We start from the raw sequence: 17,695 nt of genomic DNA, 5'->3' as shown, positions 1-17,695 counted from the left end.
GGCACCACGCAACTTTAAAAAATGAAAATGATTGGATAAAGGATCTGAGATGGGGCTGCACCACGCTCTAATCTGGGGGGGGGGGCAACCAGGGGCACAGGTGCCACACAGGGCAGCCTCAGCATGTGCAGAGGGGACCGGGAGCAGGAAGCAGAAGGGGATGGCAGGAGCCCCTTACAAGGGCTGCAGCCAAAGACTGCTCCAGGCATTGCTCCTGCCCAGGAGGTCGCCCCGCAGCGCCCAGCCCCTGTGCGGGCTATTTTGGGCCCCCAAGGAAGGAGGCGCCCCCCCCCTGTTGCTAGGAGACCCCTCCACAGTCCCCCTCACCGTCCGCCAGCAGCTCCCCGAGCGCCGGTCCCGGGACCGCGCTTCCGCCCCCTGCTTCCATGCTGGCAGGTGCGGGGGGAGGAGCAGGGTTACGTCACTGCACTGCGACCACTCCAGCGTGACATGAGAATCCAGCGACAAAGCTAAACCCTCCCATGGGCAGCATCTCCGCGATTCCTATTGGTCGGCGGGGGGCTGGGGGAGGTCAGGGGGCAAAGGTCGCGCGAGTTATGCTGTGCCTGTCTCCTGCAGGTAACGTAGAGCTGGCGGGGCGGGGCGGGACCGGGAGCAGCGGGTGTTCGTCCTGCCCCACGTGCTCACTGCTTTTCAGTGTCCTCTTATCCGCCCGTTGCATCCTCTCCGCTCCCGCCTGGGCTCGGCGCGGCGCGGCGCCCCTGGGTTTCCCTGCCCCAAGAGGGCCGGGCAGGTCTGCCCCCTCGCCAGGGCCCTGCCACATCTTCAGGTTGAAGCTGGACAGCTCTAAAGCTGTCACACGGTTTCAAGAGCTGACTTGGTGGCGCATTAGCTCCCTGTAGCCAGGGACGTTTTTATGGCATGATTATTGCTTTGCATGCCTGGCTGGTTTCAATGTATTGAACCGTTCTCCAGTGATCTACAGTACATAATATATATGACACGTGGCCAGTCCGTGTTTATTGTGCAGTTCACCTGTGAGTTGAATAATACACATGATGTGTAGCAGGGGCCTAGTGGATCGGTGGTTCTCAGCCCAACCCAGGTTAAACTCAAGCCACCCTCGGAGACTGCCAACTCTTTGCTTTCACTCAGTTGTTGACTCACTTGTGTTGCAAAGAGCTCAGGAAGTTCACAGCTGGTCAAGCTGCCCCTAACACTGTGGATTCCTATTTGAAATCTCTGGCTTTGCCTTGTGAGTCGTGTTTACACACCTACCAGTGCTGTCATTGCACCCTTGAAAGGATCTCAAAGCAACCCAAGGTGCCACAGCATCTTGATTGAGGATCACTGTTATAGGCAGACTAAATCAGAGATGTTTTTGTTAACAGCAGCTTCCTTCATCCAATGCTGTTCACCAGTAACTCTTGCGTAGAATATTCCCAAGCCTTTTTCAAGCTCCATACATTTTGCTGAGTTTCTACACAATCTATTACATTTCAGTTAATTGAGATATACCATTGAATTTGTATGGAGTAAGTGGAATAAAAATATATTTGTAAATCTATTGTTCTGTGTTGTATATTAAATACAAGGAACATACTAAAGGGCAGATGCAAAATCTAGGTAGGAAATCTAAGATAATCAATTAACTCTACCGATAACGGGGAGAAGCAGTGGGTTAGTATGCAACAGGCTTTCACCATAGTGTTGCTTCTGGACCCTAAGAATAGGTCCCTCCTCAAACTGTTATTTGTATGAGGTTAGACAAACAATTAATAGAATTTATTCTTGCATGAACAATCTCCCCTTGCTGTAAACTATGAAAACTGAGCATAGAAAGCAGGGTTCCTGTTTTAAATTTTGTTTTGTTTTTTCTAGATTTAAAAAGACCTAAAATTTATACATGATCTGTGACACCACAGACACCCCAGAATGTCTTCTGAGAGATCCAGTAGATCTGTTTCATTCTGGGCACATTGTGAAAATATGTGCCCCTATGGTCCGTTATTCAAAGTAAGTAACTTGTCAGCCTTAACCACATATCATCAAAGCTTTTATCATGTAAATGCATTGTATTAAGTATAAAAAGAGTGTATTTATGTTTTAATTATTAATTTTTATACTTGGGGAAAATATACTTCAGAACATATTTGTTTACGTTATGGTACCAGGTAGATTACCCACTGTACCTGAGCTACATGGCCAAAAACACTTTAATTTAATTTTAAAACAACTTATTTGGGAGATCAATGGCTTTACTTGTGATTGTGTAATTTTGAGTCTTTTCCCCAAGTCAAATGTTCTTATGTTTACAGGTTGGCTTTCCGAACTTTGGTCAGGAAATACAATTGTGATTTGTGTTATACACCAATGATAGTTGCTGCTGACTTTGTCAGATCTGTTAAAGCTAGAGACAGTGAATTCACAACAAACCAAGGTATGGAATTCTCATTCTGTTGCATTTTCTTATGATTTTATGCAGTAATTGATTTTGAGTAAGTGAGGTCTAGCCCTCAACTTCAAAGGTATGTAATAAAACTAGGGTACACCACTCATGACCAATTTCAAACTCTCAAACTGTTCTAGGCATCCGTGGGTCCAACCTTTGATATTTGAACAAGTAGAGATGTTGAAAATTCTGATTGGTTCACAGGAAAATCAGGCCAACTAGACTGGCCAGCAGCACAAGCAGAGAAATCTCTGTTACCCCTTGCTGCTGTTAGTGTCTTTCCATAAAAGAGGCAGCCCCTGAACTTGTCATAGGGTGAAATTGTCTGCCAGTGACTTGGATTCTAACAGACACAAAAGAAGAGATAGTGGAGACCAGGTATGAAGTGCAGCAAATTTGGGAGAAGGCATGAGAGTTTGGCACAGAGGAAACTTGCTGGTGAAGACTGGAGAATTTGCAGGGTCCGTGTACTATTTACTAATGATAGCTCAAATGTAGTGGCTTATATGTTAGCAGCAGTGCAGATATTTTTGATGTTTAGTACTGATAATCCTCACAGATGCATTTCTCAGGTAGAACAGTTCCATTACCTTTTCTGTATATACAGGTATTTTGAAGCACAAATATGCCCTCAGATATTTGGCCTTCTGTAATAGTGACAATCCTATTTGTTGCTACTTGGAAGAAATGTAAGTGTTGCTTAAATGCTCATTTAGGATTGAGATGCCGCAGCAGACACCTGTTTCAACAATTCAAGAACCTTGTTCTTTACAGTTTTTAAGGTCTCCTTATATTGTCTTTATCAGAGCATTCAAAAAATAAGAGAGCTTCAAAATGTTTTCTGTCTGTTTCTTCCCATTGATGTTAATTTTTCTTCTGTGAATAGAGTGGAATCCTAATATTGAAGTAAATATGTATGGAAAAACAGTGCATTGCAGCACTAGTTATTGACAATGGTATAATGTTAGAAACTTGTATTTAATGATGTTGAACAAGTAAATATACAAATGTTGGACATTTTCCAGAAGTAACAAAATGTTCAGAACTTAGAATTCTCAATATATTACTTTTTTAAAAAAAAAATCTGATGCAGTTTGATCATAAAATTAGGTTTTTATGGAGTCTCAAGCTGATTTTCAAGAATTATGAAGGATAAGTGTCTTGTGTAGTATGCATTACTATATTCTAAACAGCTCTTCATCTGACTAGGTGATCGCCCACTGATTGTTCAATTTGCTGCTAAAGAAGCACAGGTTTTATCAGATGCTGCCTGTATCGTCTGTCCCTTTGCAGATGGAATAGATTTAAACTGTGGTTGTCCTCAGAGGTAAAGGCTTTAAAGAGGTTGGATGAATGTATGGAAAAAAATAGGGAAAAATCAATGTAAAAATGTCATTTCCCTTGGTGTCCAAATATTAATGAAATATTAATAATTCAGTGGCAGTCCTTATATACAGAGAGGTTTGATTTGTCTTCCTACTAAAGTACAGTGGAATCTAGGCACTGTTGCCAAGGTGCCGTTCTTTCCTTTTAGGTCAGGGATGGGCAAAATATGACCCATTGGCTGGTTCTAGGCCACCAAGCAATTCTGTCTGGCCTGCAGCTGGTCCTTCAGCCCCTCCTGGCCCAGGTGCAGGCAGAAGCCAAGACCGTGGGCATGCAGCAGGGTGGGGGAGACAGGGCAGCTGGATTTGGCTTCCTGACAACTCCAACAGTGATGGCTCATTCTTCCCACCTGCTGATGCCACTGTCTCCATTGCCTCCTGGCCATCCCAGCCCATCCACCATATAACCACTGCCAGGTGTGCTAGACAACTGGTGGGGTCTTCATGGATCAATTACTGATCCCCCTCCAAGCGGGGTCAGCAACCCTCCCCCCCAACAGCTCACCAAAACTTTTTTAATGACTTTTCAGCCCGGGTAATTGCCAACCCCTGGGCTAGGTTGAGTTTTGACTTAATATAGTGAATGGGCACCACCTAGTGGGCTACTGTTAACAGTGCATTAACAAAGGCCCTAAAATGTGTGCATTCTAACTTCCCAGACAGAGGGAGAGCTTTCTCACAAGTTGAAAAGTACATTAAGGGGAAACCATGTCAGTCACCAGAATGATAGTGTTAGATCCTGATGCCTGGAAAACTTCGACAAAGAGCACCTTCTGAACTATCTCTTTTTGCATTAAGCTGTGACTCTGTAGTTCATTTGGTGATGAAAAAGCTTATGTCTTTTGATTTTTTTTGTGTGTATATAATATATATAAAGTGCATAATATATATGTATGCATATATTATATATATACATACACCCACACATACATATATGTGTGTGTATGTATATATTACATTATATATTACATGTCCATATATATATGCCTTACTTACCATCTTAATGACTTTATTCCTGTATATCACTTCCTGATCCAGTGGTAACCAACCTTTTGGCCCTGCAGGCCAGATGAGTGGTGCCAGGTCCATATGCAGGCTGGATTCAGCAGGTGCATAGCATTGACTTGGTGCAGGTCTCTAGCCCCAGCCCTAGCCCCACATGCAGGGCTCTGCCATCTGGCCTGCAGGACTTGGAAATTTGGCAGTGGGGGAGCAGTTGCCACTGTTCCCTCAATACCAAACTTCTGGAGCTGTGGGGAGTCCCATGGGCCCTGGCCCACAGGGCAGAGTGAAAACCACTGCCCTAATCAGATTGAAAATAATCATGCTCAAGTAAAGACATCCATTAACTGGTTTGGTTGCATACCATTTATTTATAAGTGGTATTGGAAGTATTTAGTATGCAACTTTTTTACAGAGTGAAAACATTAACTGGAAAATATAGGAAAGGAAAACTGAAAGCAAATGTATAATTAAATACAAGAATCTTAGTCTCCGCCTTTCAACCCAGCTGCTTTGAAAATTGTCAGATTGGAAGTTTCTGTCTGATCAAAAGTTATATTTAATATTCACAAGAGACAAAAGTTCTCAGTTTCAAAAAAAAAAGAGAGTACTGTTATCTTTTTTACTTAAAAATTCACCTGATAGAACAAATTACTTAAATATGTCAAAAAATAGGTGCAGCTGGATTTGGAAAAGGATATATCTATCCTCACACGCACGCATTTGAAGGCATAGTTTTCACTGTCAGTTTTAAAGGGAGGTCATTTCCACACAGATAAGAACCAAATTTGAATAGCTTATTCTTTATCCTCTTCTGTCATTGCTGCTTGAAAACAGTCCACAACGCCATAAAGAAGATAAAATCTTAATAAAATTCACCTACCAGTGGTTACATGGCCTGTATCACTGTAGTACCTGAGCACTTCACAAAATATTTATAAATCTTCACGAGGTTAGGAAAATCTTATCACTATTTTGCAGGAACTGAGTCAGAGTCAAGGACTTGCTCAAAGTTGCACAGGAAATCTGTGTTAGAACTAGAAACTGAACCTAGATTTCCTGATAGCCAGTGCTTTATCCAAAAGAACATCTTTCATCTATAGCTGGTACTGTTTCTGCCTATTTCTGTGCTGATCAGATAATTCACAAGCAAGTAAAGAAAGAAACTGAAATGGCCATTAGGTTGAGTTGTCTTGTTTTGCAAATGCACAATGCAGATTTGTTCTCTTTAATTTACAGGTGGGCAATGGCAGAAGGTTATGGTGCTTGTTTAATAAATAAACCAGAGCTAGTTCGAGATATGGTAAGACAAGTAAGAAATCAAGTGGAGAATCCCAGATTTTCAGTATCTATTAAAATAAGGTAAATTTAGGCCATTTCTACATCATGGTACAATGAAGAATACTTCATGGGAAATATGTTAGATTTCCTGAAATGTGGTGATTGAGAGTCTACTTTTTCCCTGTAAGACACCCCTGAGATCTTTAACAACCCTAAAGGGCCAAGACATCCATTTGTACTCTCATCCAAAATGCATTTGGGGATTTGTAATCTCAATCTGACACAATTGCAATCAGCATAACTCTGAAACTCCTCTCCAAATATGCAGTAACATGCAAAGCGCAAGCATAAATTCAAGAGTTCAGAATCCAATAAAGGTAAAATGATTGCAGACAAGTTGTATGGTTTGTACAAGCATATTGCCTGTTGTTTGCCAAGTAATCTTGTGAAAAAAGATTGGGCAAGATTAAAATGTGGGTGGACACTCCCTAAGGAACACGAGTGGGGAATAGGAAGTGATGCTGAGTTAGTGGCATTCTTCCTCTGTGGGTACATCTACATGTGCACTTCACTGCAGAGCTGACTAATTACCTCCGCAGAAAAGCAACACCACCTACATGTGCACCCTTATTAGAGTTCAGTAAATTAATGAACTCCACTGTAGGATGTACCATCTGGAACAAGTAGTATCCTACGGCAGAGTCATTTAGTGCACCAAAATGCACATGTAGACAGCGACCGGGGCTAGCCAGGGCATGAAGGTGCTATAGAGTGGGGGCTGTCTGCCACCTAGCCCTGCACCATAGCACCCTGGTGCCCCAGCAAGTCCTTTTGCTGCCCAACGCCACCACCTGGAGCCCAGGGCTGCCCCCGTCCCTTGCCAGCCTGGAGCTGCTTCACCCCAGCTCAAACAGCTGCGATACTGAGCACACATGAAGACACTGCACCCGGGAGCACCTGACTCCAGCATGAATTGCACCGTAGTTCTTTATTTCAGCTGGAGGGCCACTTAGTGAGTTTTGGGAACCTATTGAGGACCACATCCATTTCTGCCTTGAGCGTGCTTCCTTGCATGCGCTGCCTTGCAAACGCTATCTCACATTGAAAAGCAATGGAGAAAGTACTGAGCCTTGTGGGACGCCATTCTTAAGACTTCTAGGGTGGCTTTCCTATCCATCGATCGTTTTGAGAGTGAAACTGCGGTTCTGAAGCATGAGTGTCATAAAGCTGAGGATTGTGTTGCATGTGTAGATACACCCTGTTAGAACACAGTTAATGATGTATTGTAGTATTAACTGCATTGCTCAGGTAAGGAGGCTGAATTTTGGATTGGATATAAAAAGTGGACCTTGACCAATTATAGTTGTTTGAAAATGTCATTGAATTCCTTGATAAACTTCAACTTGATCTAATCTGCCTGTTTGAATTACCTCTTCAGTTTCAGGTGGAAAAAGATATCCTTCATTTCATGACTTCCTAAAAATGTGTGAGGTGTTGCTCTGTGTTATATGGCTTTTCAATGAATGAAATGATTCTGAGGTAGATTTTTCATATCAGTTCATTACATTTAGTTGAGAAGTAGTTTGGGATCTCTTGAAAAGAAATGAGAGAGAAATGGGAAAGTTTTCAGTGTAGTATAAAATTATGCAAAATACAAAGTTATTTAAAAAGTCTTCCAGTGTTTTGGCAAAAACTTGGCCCAATTTTAGTTTAGGGACTCAATCTAATGTGACAGTACTAAATTGAGGGACATTGAAATAGTATATGTTAAACACACATCTTTTATAATGAATCTTCCAATGGTAATGTTCTCTCATTTGTACAGCTCTTATTAACTCTGCTATATATCAGATTTTCACACTGTTCGGATATTTATTGGGTGATAATTCCATTCCTTGGAATTTTAGGATCCATGATGATCTAAAGAGAACTGTAGACCTCTGTCGAAAAGCAGAAGCAACTGGAGTTTCCTGGATTACAGTTCATGGAAGAAGTGTAGAAGAAAGACATCAGCCAGTACACTATGATGCAATCAAAATAATTAAACAAAACATATCTATACCTATTGTGGCTAATGGAGATATTAAATCATTAAAAGATGCAGAGAATGTTCATCATATGACAGGTGCAGATGGTAAGAATTCTGCATGCTTTTATGCATTTTTGGGAAATATGGTGGGGAATTAAATTTTTAAATATTTATTTTGTCTTTAGTAGAACCTATTTGGGTATTTTTTTATCTTTTCAAAAAGAGAGGAGCTTTCTTGGTTCCAATAGCTTAAAGTTTCATATGCAGACATTCTTGTAATCACTTGAATATCATGATGATTACCATTAATAAGAATCTCCAGGGCAATGCACAAGCCACCCATTTATTAAGCTGCTCCACCCCTTTAATGTAGCAGGAGTGCTGGGGAATTCTCTCCTTCCTTCTTGTAAAGTCTATGACCTGTGAAAAAAGGGTTCATAACCTTGCTGAAAACCTTCCCTTGACAAATAACAGTTCTTTTTACTGCTGAAGGTGGGTATTGCAGCAGCTGCCATTTTGGTCCATACACATCCATGAGCACATTCAGGAGGGATGTTAAAGGAGTGCAGCCACACTGCATTTGGCTCTGTGACATGTGTGCCATGAACTCTGGACAGTCATGTCCATGAAGCACCTGCCAGAGTTTTACACATGCTGTGAGCTCACTGTGTGATCAGTGCAGACTCTGACTAGAGCCCTGGCTTTTCCATGACTCCAGGGGCTAGCATGTGAGCACAGCTCCATTTTTCCCCCACTGCTGAATTTAGTGGAGGATGGGAAGAGGAGGGCAAGAGAGGGCAAATGGTAGTGGCATTCTTTGGGGAAGGACTGTTTTTACAGTGCCTATCACAAAAGAGTCCTGTGCCAGGACTTGGTCATTAAGCTGCTATGGAAATAAAACCAGTGTTTTGAGGAAGCAGACTTGATTTGACCTGCACAGCCTTGATCCTATTATAGTAGGTCTATGGTTGAAGAGAGAAGAGCAGCTCCATAACAAAAGATATGCGAGAGAGATTTAGTCTGCCTCCTTTGATGTTCAGTAGGAGCAAGAGGAGAAAATTGTGATTTCCTGTGCTATTACTCTACTACAAAAGGCCTTCCTCCCAAAATCAGCTGCAGGGGGCTGCAGAAAATGAATTGCTAGTAAAATACAAAAGAAAATATTTTATAGGTAAAAACTTTTTAAACCTGTTATGCCCCAGCTGACCTTCATTGATAACCAAAGTATAAAATTAAAGTCAATACTTTAAGAGGTATTATTCGAGAAATCCAGAAACTTGTATTAATTTTTTTTCCTGCTAGGCACCACACAAGTGCAACAATTTCTAGTATCATTGCACGTTTCTAAAAGTAGAAACTAAGTAGTAAAGACTCAGTGTAATAAAAGGTGACCTGATGTCAGTGGAGGGAAAGAGCTTTGTAACACACATTGAATCATCCTGTCTCACTGCAGAATAATCAGTGCTTCTCTGATTTTATCTGGCTGATCGTTTTAGGATAAGTGCAGGTGCATCAAACCTGTACCAAAAGTAGAGATTCATACCAAATCAAAAGCCCAGTTTCTGAAAATAATAGCCTAAGTTTATCCATTGTGTAAGTTTCCTTACACAAAAGAAAAATCTGGCATGTTCTTTCTTTTCCATCAGTCATGACTTGTGCTAAAGAGTCAGATTGTCCTTTATTTAACTAACAAAAGTAAAATTGTTGGAAGTTTAGTTTCAGTGAATAAAAGAACAGGGGAAAGAGAAAGCTGCTGTTTTGTTCATCCTGTGCATTATTTCAAAGTTTCTATCATGAAGAATGCCATTAAGGACACTGGATAGTCTGCACCACTAAATGCCACAGGCTGCCTGGTGCTTGGTTTGTTTAAGTTTTTCTTGGTGCAGGTACTGAATTTTAGCTTACCATTGTTCCCTAGGTAGCTGTTTATAAGCTTTCCAATAGGTGTGGTGATGAGTGCTGGTTAAAGCCTTGTTTTAAAATTTGTACGTTGATTCTTGTTTAAAATTTTCCATTTGAAGGTGTTATGGTGGCAAGGGGGCTCTTAGCCAATCCAGCCATGTTTGCAGGATTTGATGAGACACCCCTGAAGTGTATACAGGACTGGGTTGACATTGCTCTTGAACATGGGACTCCTTTTACATGTTTTCATCATCACTTGATGTACATGATGGAACGGATAACTTCAAAACAAGAAAAAAAGGTTTTTAATGTTTTATCAAGCACCCCAGCAGTTTTGGATTACCTTAGTGACCACTATGGAGTGTAAGAGCTTTTAAAGTATTTTAATAATATGAGTATCACATTTTATATTTCAGAATTGCTAATAAGTTGTCCTCATGCTTATATTTTATTTGTCAACATCATATATAATACCAAAATATTTTGTGCAGTGACACATTACTAAATGTTTGATCATATTTGATCATAATATGAACATATTTATAGTATTTTTATGTTAACTTTTGCTACTCAGGAAATAGCAACAACTTGAAAACAGCCTTTATATGGAGATATTGCAGTGCATTACTATACATGGAGTTATGATGATATAAGCAAGTCCTTGTGGAAAAAACATTAATATATGAAGTACCAAAGTGTTTACAAGGACAGGTCCCAGCCCTGCAGCCTTTGCTCATAAGAGATTTCTGCTTGGAGCAATAGGCCTAATGATAAGTAAGGGCAATAGGATCAGATGTAAAGGATATTAAATAGATTTGTTCTCTTATCTGTGAAAAGCTTAAGGTGTACTTTTGTGATGTACAGATAATTATGCTGTCATTTAAAGTTTAAACAGTGGAAAATGTTAGTGCCCAGAATATCAGGGCTTTGCACAGCCGCCTCTCTTTAGGTTCAGCTGTTTATTTTGGCAAATCTAAATGGGCCTTGAACTCAGCAGAGTTCCAGATTCCCCTGGCTATATGACTGAAATAAATTAAAACTATGTGTGTTTATCTTGTAACTTAAAGAACAGGCTAAATTCTATTTTCTACCCATTATAGGGCTAACAGGGCAACTCTGTGCTCAGGGCAGCAACAGGTGACACAGTTCCAATGGCAGTGGTGCAGTCAGATGCTGCAGCAGTGGCAGTTATTTTTGTGCCCTTCTACCCCCTCAACCAAAGTGTACCTGAGGCTTCTCTGCTAGTCACCCTCCTTCAGTTATGCTACTGCCCCAGTAATTTAATAGGTAAAGTAGAAGCTATGTGCATTTTGTGCTAAGTGATATCATAATTTTTAGTAATGAAGTCTCAACTGAGCAAGGGAATTAAGCATGCACTCGTATAGTACCACTGATTTTAAACATAAGAGTAGTCTTATTTTGAAGTTCTGTTGTGCTGAACAGGTACATGAAACTTAATGATTTGTTCAATATGTACTACGTACAGTATATATATATATATATGTTCATTAATAGAGTGTAATAAGCACTTTTATATATACATTTTATTTGAGAGATATAAATAAAAGGAACTGGATAATATTTATGAAACCATATAAAGAAGCATAGGGTTTTAATCCAGTTAGCAAGAAGTAGTAGTCTTTTGTTAAGTCAGAAGACAGGCAAGACAACATGATTCTCTCAGCCAGGTTCTCACAATCCCATTTCTTTTAGTTGCTCAACAAAGCATTACTGTTACTTAGAAGTGTATTTATTCATAGGCACAATGTAATGAAAATTGGAACACAAGGATAACATTCCACACTATTGCAATGGTCTTGGTAGGGGAAACTTCACAAACTTTTCAGTCCAATGTAATAAAGATTTTGATCCAAAATCATGCATTTCATATAGCATCTGGCTACACTGAAATTCATACCAGTAATGCTTGCATTTTAATTAGTAATTTGACTTTTGTACATCTGGAAGTGACTGTATAAGAATATAAACAGCTGTTAATTTTCTAAACTATCTGTTTAATTTTGTATATGCTCCCAATTAATGTTTTTATTAAATGTGTCATAAATTTTAGGATTCGGCTCTGGTTTCCCTGCTCTTACCTTTTAAAGCAAACTTATTTTTATATGAGAATTTTCTAATATGGCAGCTTAAGAGACTGTTGTTTGCTGTTAGTGTAGTATGTACCACCATTAGGATATTTAGGGAAGCATTGTAAGAACATAGCACAGGGCAGTTCATCTCTCCCGACATGCACGTCATCCAATCCTCTTACATAAATTGATCGCGCTTCTTAAAAGCAGCCAGATTTTTTGCCCCACTACTCCTATTGGGAAGTTGTTCCAGAATCTCACTGTTCTGATAGTTTGGAAATAAGATTTCTATCTAAATGTATTCATGGCCAGATTATACTATGTATTTTTATTGCACCATTACCCTTTAGCTTATGTAGTTATTTTGTCCTCCTTGAGATTTATCACTATGATGTATTTATAGATGGCAGTTGCATCCTCTCAGCCTTTATTTTACAAGCTAAGCACTTATCATATGATAGCTTCTCTATTTTCCTGTTCATTCTAGTAGCCCTTCCTTGCATCAGCTCCAATTCAAATTCATCTTTCTGGAATATGGGTAACCACAAATGTACAAAGTATTCCAGATGAGATCATGTGCAATGACATTATTTCCTTGTCTCTACTGGGAATACCTCAGCTGATGCATATTAGATCACTTTTGTCTTTTTCACATCTCCCAGTCATGCTGTGATCGGCTAGTACACGCAGGTCCTTCTCCATTGTTTCCAAGTATTGAGCTCCCAGTTTATATAAGAACCTCTTGTCCTTATTTCTTAAGACCATGACCTTGCATTTTATTCTATTTAATCTCATCCTGTTGTTATCACAGAAAATGATAGTGCCTCTCTACTGTGCACTTGTTAAGCTTCATCTGAAGTACTATGTGCAGTTCTCCATGTCTTTTTAAAAATGTGGAACCCAGAAGTTAGAGAGGGTCCAGAGGCAGGCTTCAAAGATGACCAGGGGCTTGGAAAGCAAGTCCTACAAGGAGAGGCTAAAAGAGCTAGGTATGGTCAGCTTGCGGAAAAGGTGCTTAAGAGGGGACATGATAACAGTCTTCAAATACTTGAAGGGCTGCCATAAAGAAGAGGGAAAAGCAACTTTTCTCTCTTGCTACAGAGAGGGTGTGGAACAATGGCCTGAAGTTGCAGCAAAGTAAGTTTAGATCAGATATCCAGAAAAAAACTTCACTGTTAGAATAGTGAGGCAGTGGAACAGACTGCCTAAATAAGTTGTGAACTCTATATCACTGGAGGTGTTCAAGAAGAGGTTGGACAGCCACTGGTCAGGGATGCTGCCATGCCTATTTTCTACCATGGGTATTTCCCATGCTTCTGGGCTTTGCTAGTTGCTCCCACTCCCTCTCCCCTTTCTCCCCACCTTTATCTGCTGTATGTGTCAGGGTGTTTTCAGGCCTCCCCAGAGGCCTGGGTGTTGGCTAAAGCTGAGGACCTTAACTGGGGTGAGCCAATTCTCTAGGAGCAAAGCCAGAGGTTCCTGGCTAGACAGTCTTGTCCCTCCACACTAGAGTCACCCAGTCGCCATATTTGGGGTCAGGAAGGAATTTTACCTTATGCTCAGACTAGTACAGACAATGGGGGTTTTGTCTTCCTCAGTAGTGGGGGGTGTGGCCCTCTACCTGGGAACATTTTACAGTAGCAGGACATTGGCTGCCATGGTTCCCCTGCTTTACCTGTAATATGTTAAGGTGTTAGGTTTATGTTGTGTCAGTGTTGCAGGTAGTCTTATGTAGTTTAGATTATGGATAGGACCTGAGGGATAGGGATGATCCTGCCTCAGGTAGGGGGTTGGACTAGATGACCTCTGGAGGTCCCTTCTGGCCCTTCTTCTCTATGACTCTAATATTAGCTCTAGTCTTCAAGGTTATCCATTTCTTCTTGTATTATCCTCTGATCCTCCCTTTCTCCCACCTCCAATTTGACAGTCCCTCCTAACTTGGCATCATCAGAAAAAATAATGTGTACATACCTACTCTGTGTGTCAAGGTCATTAAAATATCAAACAAGATCAATTATAAGTCTGGCCCTAGAAGAACTTTATTAACAACCAGAAGTTACTTTGAGTAAACTTCCTCCATCTCAATACTTCCCCTTTAAACACTACATGTTGCTTTAGACAGTTTCAACAGTTCATTTCCCACTTAACAATTCTTATATTAATTTCCATCTTCTCCAGTATCACTAATAATGTGCATTACTGAAGTCCAGATAGATGAGAAGTGATTTTTAGACCAGGGTATCCAACTGGTAGCCTATGAGGTATTAAGTTACAGAATGCAGGCTTGCACCCAAGTATCATTCCCCCAGTGCTCCTGCTGCTGCCACTGAGGTCTCTGGGCTTTCTTCCTCTCCCCTCCAGCTTCTGCTTTCCTTGCAGGGGCCCACAGTCACTCAGAAGCTGAATAACCCAGTTACAGACAAAAGAAATATAACAATGCTATAAATAGGGACCTACCAAATTTGCAATTGCATGGTTTTCGCAGAAAGCATGAATATGGGTAGGCTCCGTGAAAAATGATGGGCTCACTGCAAAAAACAAAACCAAACTATACCTGCAAGCAGGGAAAAAGGTGGGAAGCCCTGAAGTCTTGAGCAGGGGAGGAGGGGGAACAGGGAGAGTAGACAGCAGAGAAGCTGCACAAGCAGTCACTTCCTCCCCCTCCTAACATCTACCCTCCTCATCCACTTACTGCATGGATTAATGGCTTCTCTGGGTTTAATCAGGGTAATTAAGCTGTGGCTTTGGGCCATCTGGCAATTAACTAGGAGAGGCAGGACTGCCAGGGCACCTCAGCCAATCAAAGGCATGGGGGGGGGGAAGCCCACTGTGCTTGGCCTACAAAAAATGGCGGCCAGCCCTGGGATTTGCTGATAAAATCAGCTGTCCACTGCCTCAAATTCAGTATGCCTCTAGTTGTAGAGAAAGAGATCAGATTGGCCCCTCACAATTTGCTTTTAGTAAACCTTTGTTACATTTTTATCATTTTCTATGTCTTTAATCATAGAATCAGGTTGGAAGGGATGCCATGGGTCATCTAATCTAACCCCCTGCAAGTATGCAGTATTCACTGTTCCTAAACCGTCCCAGAGAGATGTTTATCCAGCTTCCCCTACAGTGCAAAAAAGTCTACAACTTCTTAGCAACTTGTTCTACTTTAGCCAGGCCAGGTTCTTTGAGGAGATGTGATATGTTTTATTAAACAAACTGAGTAGTTGGAAAAAGTTCTTAGCAAGCTTTCAGCCATAGGGAGTCTCTGCTGGTCTGAGACTTATACAGCACCCACCCCAAAAAAGACTCAGAGCAGCTTATAATAAAAGATAAAGTAACTTTAAAAAACCCAAAAATGTTGAAGTAAGGTTGTTTTGTTACATACTGATTCCCCAAAATTAAAAAATGTCATCATACCTTACCCACTCCTGCTCTTCTACCTTTCACCTAGGAGTATCTTTCTCCTACCCAGCCCAACCATGTTTCCCAACCTCCATCAGACAGAAATGTTCTTCCCCTACTCCCTCCTACTGGGGAGTCCACCCCTGCCTCCCCACCCCCACCCCCCAAGTCTGTACTCCCCTCTTCCATAGAGTGCTGTAGCTGTCCTTAAAAGCCATTCATATTTCCCTTTCCCTTGATGAACAAAAGAATTACAGCAAGAAATACCAAAAAACCCTCTGTCTCTACCTGTGTTGTTACCAAAGGACAATGCCAACATGGCCTTCGGGAGCACCCAGGGAGGCTTGTAGGCTTTGTAGGGGCTGCAAGCTGTCTGGCCCTTTCTCCCCTCCAGCTGGTGGAGGCAGCCATAGTGATGTCTATGCTGGGCCAACCCTCTCCCTCTCTGGGCTGGCAGCCAGCGGCAAGGGAGAAACAATGTTAGCAATCCCCACTGAGATGCGGAGTGTATCAGGAGCAGTCTTCCTCCCAAGGAGGCCTACAGGCTTAGTAGGGGCTGCAGGCTGGCAGTTGCTGAGTCCTTCACCCCTCCAGTGTGGGTAGCCATAGTAGTGCCTCCACTGGGCCCAACGTCTGGCTCCTGGTTCATGTCCTCATTCCTTTTGACAACCCAGTCCCTACTTTCAAATTTCTTATCCCAGTCTCCTTGCCCAAGTTCCAGTTTATCCTCTTGATTTCTGTCCCCCCTTCTCCCAGTGTCCTGTCCTCACTGAGCCACTTCTCTTTCCTCCTCCTGACTTCCCATGTAGTTTCATAGTCCCCCTTCCCAGCCACTAGATGCAAGTCCAAGTTTCATTGCTAACCAGCCCTAATCTCCTCTTCCCCTCCCTACCTCCAGTCAGAGCGTCCTTGCCTGCTCCCAATCTTACCATTCCCCATCACGCTTTCTGTACCTCCCCATCTCGCTAAGCTCTACTAAGTCCAGTCTACTTTCCCCACTTTCCACCTGGCTTTTCTTCTCTGCATTTGAATTAGAGCTGTGGTCACCAACCTGGGGGTCCCGAACTACAGGTAGGTCCTGGAGCCTCTTTTGGTAGGTCCTGGGCTGGGGGGACATATGGGCATGTGTGCATATGCACACCTGCTGCCCCCAACCCCAGCAGGTCAATCTGTGGGGGAGGCAAGGGGCGGGAGCCAGATCAAGGCCCCCGTGGTGAGCAACTGACCGTGCAGCCCAGCCTTGAGCAAGGGAAGGTAAGTGGGGCCCTAGTCCAGCCGTGTGGTGGGAAGATTTGGGGGGGGGGGGCATCTCTGCAAGGGTGGAGGTGGCAGAAGCTGCTGCTGCTGCTCCTGCTCATCTCGGCAGCAGGGACGTGGGCGCAGCTCAGCTCAGGAGCAGTGACTCAAGTGGGGGTGCCCCCCGCCCAGCCAGGTCTGGGAAGATCTGGCTGTCCAGGGGCATGTAGAGGGGGGGCTCTGCCTCTGGGCACAGCCTGGCAGAGGCCCTTGCCCTGCTCCCACCTGTGCTCAGGGTGCAGCAAGCAGCCCACAGCAGCAGCTGCCTTGTCCCAAGCACAGGTGGGGAGAACACAGGCCCCAGTGGCCTCTGCCAGGCTGCACCCAGCGGTGGGAGCACCCCCCAGGAGCCCCCCGGACTATGGAGCTTTCCAGACCCAGCTGGGCCAGGGCCTAATGCCACCTTCCTCTGGCTGCTAGCCGCAGCCCAGAAGTGGGATCCGGCTCGGCCTGGCCAGGCCTGGGACACCCCATGGTCCAGGGGCACGTGGGCCGGGGGAGGGTGCAGTAGATCCTGGAGTGACCTTTAGTCCCAAAAAGTGATCTTCACCATAAGAAGGTTGGAGACTACGGGGATGGAGGATCCCTCCTATGCGCACACTTGGTCCCAGCCGAGGGGGCAGAGTTTCTTTCCGATGCCCAGCCTAGAAAACCGAGGGCTGTCACCACAAAGAAAGTCCTGCTGGGACTTCCCCGAGGCTGCCGGGTGGGCTCGCAGCACACCCAGATCCGCCGAGGGAGGACAGGACGATGCGGGTTGCTCCGTGGGGACAACCTCCCCACAGTGCTGGGAAGCGGCAGAGGCCATTTCTTTGCTCGCTCACAGCGTTGTTCGCCCACGTGCTGAGCCGCACTTGCGGCCCGGCCGCTGGGCGCCCCGGGAGGCGGGGGGCGGGGCGGGGTG

General features: G+C 43.2%; 2 protein-coding genes across 2 annotated transcripts in view; one reads left to right on the top strand and one right to left on the bottom strand.

The window, feature by feature from the left end:
- The window catches only part of COG5 (component of oligomeric golgi complex 5), a 442,290-nt gene extending 441,856 nt beyond the window's left edge, over positions 1–434 (bottom strand). Inside the window, exon 1 of the mRNA XM_019509410.1 lies at positions 328–434. Coding sequence (XP_019364955.1) covers positions 328–388 — 61 coding nt within the window. The 5' untranslated portion in view covers positions 389–434. The remainder of the gene's footprint in view (positions 1–327) is intronic.
- Positions 435–484: 50 nt separating this feature from the next.
- On the top strand, positions 485–10,379 carry DUS4L (dihydrouridine synthase 4 like). The gene is made up of 7 exons (XM_019509413.1): positions 485–579; positions 1,843–1,977; positions 2,280–2,401; positions 3,623–3,740; positions 6,040–6,162; positions 7,989–8,215; positions 10,132–10,379. Exons 2-7 carry the CDS (start codon positions 1,868–1,870, stop codon positions 10,377–10,379), a joined length of 948 nt encoding a protein of 315 aa, XP_019364958.1. The 5' UTR covers positions 485–579; positions 1,843–1,867.
- The last annotated feature ends 7,316 nt before the right edge of the window (positions 10,380–17,695 follow it).

This window comes from Gavialis gangeticus, unplaced genomic scaffold, assembly GCF_001723915.1.
Source record: "Gavialis gangeticus isolate Ggan-Ray unplaced genomic scaffold, GavGan_comp1, whole genome shotgun sequence".
NCBI classification, from domain to species: Eukaryota; Metazoa; Chordata; order Crocodylia; family Gavialidae; genus Gavialis; species Gavialis gangeticus.
This window is presented reverse-complemented; position numbering and strand designations above follow the sequence as displayed.

Coding starts and splice junctions, on each gene's coding strand:
- DUS4L (XM_019509413.1), top strand. CDS start 1,868: ATGATCTGTGACACCACAGACACCCCAGAATGTCTTCTGAGAGATCCA. Junction 3,741..6,039: donor AACTGTGGTTGTCCTCAGAG/GTAAAGGCTTTA, acceptor TTTAATTTACAG/GTGGGCAATGGCAGAAGGTT. Junction 6,163..7,988: donor TCAGTATCTATTAAAATAAG/GTAAATTTAGGC, acceptor TTGGAATTTTAG/GATCCATGATGATCTAAAGA.